Here is a 4,934-nt window from a genome sequence, read left to right on the forward strand (position 1 = left end):
TGTGGATTACTGTTATAATGATATAGTGTGTGGATTACTTTAATAATAATACAGATAGTGTGTGGATTACTATAATAACAATATATATATAGTGTGTGGATTACTATAATAATATTATAGATAGTGTGTGATTACTATAATAACAATACATAGTGTGTGGATTACTATAATAACAATATAGATAGTGTGTGGATTACTATAATAATAATATAGATAGTGTGTGGATTACTATAATAACAATATAGATAGTGTGTGGATTACTATAATAACAATATACATAGTGTGTGGATTACTATAATAACAATATACATAGTGTGTGGATTACTATAATCCCGGCCCCTCCCCTCAGTGTGACGCGATCCCCCGGCCCCTCCCTCTGTGACGCAGTCACCCTGCCCGCCCTCTGTGACGCTATCCCCGGCCCCTCCCCTCAGTGTGACGCCAGACTGTTCCCGGCCCCTCCCCTCAGTGTGACGCCAGACTGTTCCCGGCCCCTCCCCTCAGTGTGACGCCGTTCCCCGGCCCCTCCCCTCAGTGTGACGCTGCCCCCGGTCCCTCCCCTCAGTGTGACGCTGCCCCCCGGCCTCCCCTCAGTGTAACGCTGTCCCCCCGGCCCCTCCCCTCAGTGTGACGCCGTCCTCCGGCCCCTCCCCTCAGTGTGACGCTGCCCCCCGGTCCCTCCCCTCAGTGTGACGCTGCCCCCCGGCCCCGCCCCTCAGTGTGACTCAGGAACATGGCGCTGGTGGACGCGCTGCTCTCGGGCCCCGGACCGCTCGGCCCCTCACAGCCTCTCCTCGGCCTCGGCCTCGGCCCCACCCCCACCCCGGCCTCCGACTGGGCCCACAGCCCCGGCCTCGCCCAGAGCACCGGGCCCGGCCCCGGCCCCGAGGCTGGGATAGAGCACGGGACCACCACCCTGGCCTTCAAGGTGATCACTGCACCGCTGTACACCGTCACATACATTACATACCGTCACATACATTACATACCGTCATATACTGTGTATATACCGTCATATACTGTGTCTATACCGTCATATACTGTGTATATACCGTCATATACCGTCATATACTGTGTATATACCACTCTGTACCGTTCATGTATCATCCTATACCGTCCACATACCGTTCTATACCGTTCATATACCGATCATATACCGTTCTATACCGTCCATATACCATTCTGTACCGTTCAATATACATTATACTACCGTTCATATACGTCATATACCATTCTATACCGTTCAAATACCATTCTATACCGTTCATATACCGTTCATATACCGCCCTATACCGTTCATATACCATTCTATACCGTTCATATACCGCCCTATACCGTTCATATACCATTCTATACCGTCCATATACCATTCTGTACCGTTCACATACCATTCTGTACCGTTCACATACCATTCTGTACCGTTCATATACCATTCTATGCCGTTCGTATACCATTCTATACCGTTCATATACCATTCGGTACCGTTCATATACCATTCTATGCCGTTCATATACCGTTCTATACCGTTCATATACCGTTATATACCATTCTATACCGCTGCGTTCCGTTCATATACCTGTATATGTCATATACAGTTATATACCACCCTATACCGTTCATGTATATTCTATACCGTTCTGTACCACCATATGCCATTATATACCGTTGTATACCGTTTATATACACTGTCCGCCACGGTATAGTGTGTGTATACATTATATACCATTATATGCTATTACATTATATTGTACCTTATATACCATTACACTATACTGTGCTACACCTTTATATTGTACTCTATTATACTGTATTATACCATTATTACCATTATATATTATATCTTTATTATCATTATATTATACTGTGTTACACCTTTATACCTTATCGTATTATACCTTTATATTACTGTTATCGTTATATTGCATTATTATACCTTTATGCTATATGTGTTACACCTTTATTAACATTATACTGTGTTATACCTTATCATATTATACCTTTATATTCTTATCATTATATTATACCTTTAGATTATATTATACTTCTATGTGTACCATTATATACCGTTATAATCCATACATTAGACTATATTGTACCTTAAACCATTATAATAATAATAATCTTTGCATTTGATATAGCGCTTTTCACGTCGGGAGGACGTCCCGAAGCGCTTCACAGAACGCACTGTAAAGTGTAATTGACCGTATATTTGTGGGCGAACGCGGCGGCCAATTGCGCACAGCAATGTCCCCACACACAGTCGTGGGTTGAAAATGACCAATTTATTATTGTTCTTGTTTTGTTTGGAGGGATTATTGTTAGGCTCTGTGCGGAGTGAGGAAACTCGCCCGAGGTTTGGCCCTGACTGACCCCCCGGGGATTGCACTCAGGTCTCTCACTTGCAAAGCGACTGCTCTAACCACTGAGCCACAGGACTCCACAGGACTAATCTTCATATTATATCTTTCATGTTTATGTCTTGTCTTATTTTTACATTTATATATTATTTTGTCTCTTGTGTTGTGTCTCTCTCCCTTTGTGTGTGTGTGTGTGTGTGTGTCGCCCTCTGGTGGGCGCGTGTCTCTGTTTCCCTCTCTCCCCCTCTCTCTCTCTCTCTTCCCCCCTCTCTCACCCTCTCTCTTTCTCTCCCCTCTCTCTCTCCCCTCTCTCTCTCTCCTCTCTCTCTCCCCCCCCACTCTCTCTCTCCCCCTCTCTCTCCCCCTCTCTCTCCCCACTCTCTCTCTCCCCCACCCACTCTCTCTCTCCCTCTCTCTCTCTCCCCCCACTCTCTCTCTCCCCCCACACTCTCTCTCACTCTCTCTCTCTCTCCCCACTCTCTCTCTCTCTCTCCCCCCACTCTCTCTCACACTCTTTCTCCCCCCACTCTCTCATTCTCTCTCCCCTCCTCCCCCCTCGCTCCCCCCACTCTCTCTCCCCCCACCACCAACCCTCCTTCACCCTCTCTCCCCCGCTCTCTCTCCCCCCCTCACACTCTCTCCCCCCCCCCCACTCTCTCGCCACCCCCCTCTCTCTCTTCCTCCATCTCTCTCCCCACACTCTCTCCCCTCTCCCCCCGACAGTTTGACCACGGTGTGATAGTCGCTGTTGATTCCCGAGCCACTGCCGGCAGCTACATCGCGTCTCAGACGGTGAAGAAGGTGATTGAGATAAATCCGTACCTCCTGGGTACGATGGCGGGCGGGGCCGCTGACTGCAGCTTCTGGGAGCGCGTGCTCGCCCGTCAGTGTCGGATCTACGAGCTGCGGAACAAGGAGCGGATCTCCGTAGCCGCGGCCTCCAAACTGCTCGCCAACATGGTGTATCAGTACAAGGGCATGGGTCTGTCCATGGGCACCATGATCTGTGGCTGGGACAAGCGGGGGCCCGGTTAGTGACCGTTAATAATAATAATGTGTGTGTGTGTGTCTGTCTCTGACCCTGTGTGTGTGTGTGTGTGTCTGAATCTGACCCTCTGTGTGTGTGTGTGTGTGTGTGTGTCTGTCTCTGACCCTGTGTGTGTGTGTGTGTGTGTCTGAATCTGACCCTGTGTGTGTGTGTCTCTGACCCTGTGTGTGTGTCTCTCTCTGACCCTGTGTGTGTGTGTGTGTGTGTCTGTTCCTGTGTGTGTGTCTCTCTGACCCTGTGTGTGTGTGTATGTGTGTGTGTGTGTGTCTGTCTCTGACCCTGTGTGTGTGTCTCTGTGACCCTGTGTGTGTATGTGTGTGTCTGTCTGTCCCTGTGTGTGTCTCTCTGACCCTGTGTGTGTGTCTCTCTCTCTGACCCTGTGTGTGTGTCTCTCTCTCTGACCCTGTGTGTGTGTGTCTGTCTCTGACCCTGTGTGTGTGTCTCTGTGACCCTGTGTGTGTGTGTCTCTCCCTCTCTGACCCTGTGTGTGTCTCTTTCTTGTGTGTGTGTGTGTTCTTCCCCCTCTCTCCCCCTCTCTCTCCCTCTCTCCGCAGGCCTGAACTGTGTGTATGTCTGTGTCTCTCTCTCTCTCCCTCTCCCTCTCCCACTCTCACACTCTCTCTCTCTCTCTCTCTCTCTGATCCTCTCTCTCTCATCCCCTCTCTCTCACCCCCCTTCTCTCTCCGCAATCCTGTACTGTGTGTATGTCTCTCTCTCTCTCACCCCCTCTCTCTCTCTCTCACCCCCTCTCTCTCTCCGCAATCCTGTACTGTGTGTGTGTCTCTCCCACTCCCTCTCTCTCTCTCTCACCCTCTCTCTCTCTCTCTCTCACCCCCTCTCTCTCTCTCTCTCTCCCCCCCCCGCAGGCCTGTACTGTGTGGACAGTGAGGGTAACAGAGCGTCTGGTGATGTGTTCTCTGTCGGCTCGGGCTCGGTCTACGCGTACGGGATCCTGGATCGCGGCTATCGCAAGGAGATGACCGTGGAAGAGGCGTGTGAGCTCGCCAAGCGAGCGATTTACCACGCCACGTTCAGAGATGCCTACTCCGGAGGCTACGTGGGGCTCTATCACGTCAGGGAGAGCGGCTGGGTCAAGGTGTGCTCCAGCGATGTGCTGGACTTACACCAACTCTACAAGGGCTGCATGTAGGGGGGAGCGAGAGAGAGCGAGAAAAAAACACGAGAGAGAGACAGGCACACACTGAGGGGGAGAGAGAGAGAGACACACACACACGGAGAGACTGAGACAGATACACACGGAGAGAGAGACAGACACACACCGAGAGAGAGAGAGAGAGAGAGAGACAGACACACACACACACAGAAAGACAGACACACATCGAGAGAGACACACACACACAGAGACAGACAGACACACAGAGACAGACACACACACACAGAAAGACAGACACACACACACACAGAAAGACAGACACACACAGAGACAGACAGACAGACACACACACAGACAGAGACAGACAGACACACACACACACACAGAAAGACAGACACGCATCGAGAGAGAGACA

At 50.1% G+C, this 4,934-nt stretch overlaps 1 protein-coding gene across 1 annotated transcript; it reads left to right on the plus strand.

Moving 5' to 3' along the window:
• The first annotated feature begins 844 nt into the window (after positions 1-844).
• On the plus strand, positions 845-4,585 carry LOC121852077 (proteasome subunit beta type-5-like). The gene is made up of 3 exons (XM_042346188.1): positions 845-928; positions 3,081-3,387; positions 4,272-4,585. The coding sequence occupies exons 2-3, from the start codon at positions 3,192-3,194 to the stop codon at positions 4,553-4,555; spliced, it is 480 nt and encodes a 159-aa protein (XP_042202122.1). The 5' UTR covers positions 845-928; positions 3,081-3,191; the 3' UTR covers positions 4,556-4,585.
• The last annotated feature ends 349 nt before the right edge of the window (positions 4,586-4,934 follow it).

The sequence above is a fragment of the Callorhinchus milii genome, unplaced genomic scaffold (assembly GCF_018977255.1).
Source record: "Callorhinchus milii isolate IMCB2004 unplaced genomic scaffold, IMCB_Cmil_1.0 Scaffold390, whole genome shotgun sequence".
NCBI classification, from domain to species: Eukaryota; Metazoa; Chordata; class Chondrichthyes; order Chimaeriformes; family Callorhinchidae; genus Callorhinchus; species Callorhinchus milii.

Excerpts from the sequence above, each read along its gene's own strand:
- LOC121852077 (XM_042346188.1), top strand. The coding sequence starts at position 3,192 with ATGGCGGGCGGGGCCGCTGACTGCAGCTTCTGGGAGCGCGTGCTCGCC. Across the intron at positions 3,388-4,271 it reads CTGGGACAAGCGGGGGCCCG|GCCTGTACTGTGTGGACAGT; the intron begins GTTAGTGACCGT and ends CCCCCCCCGCAG.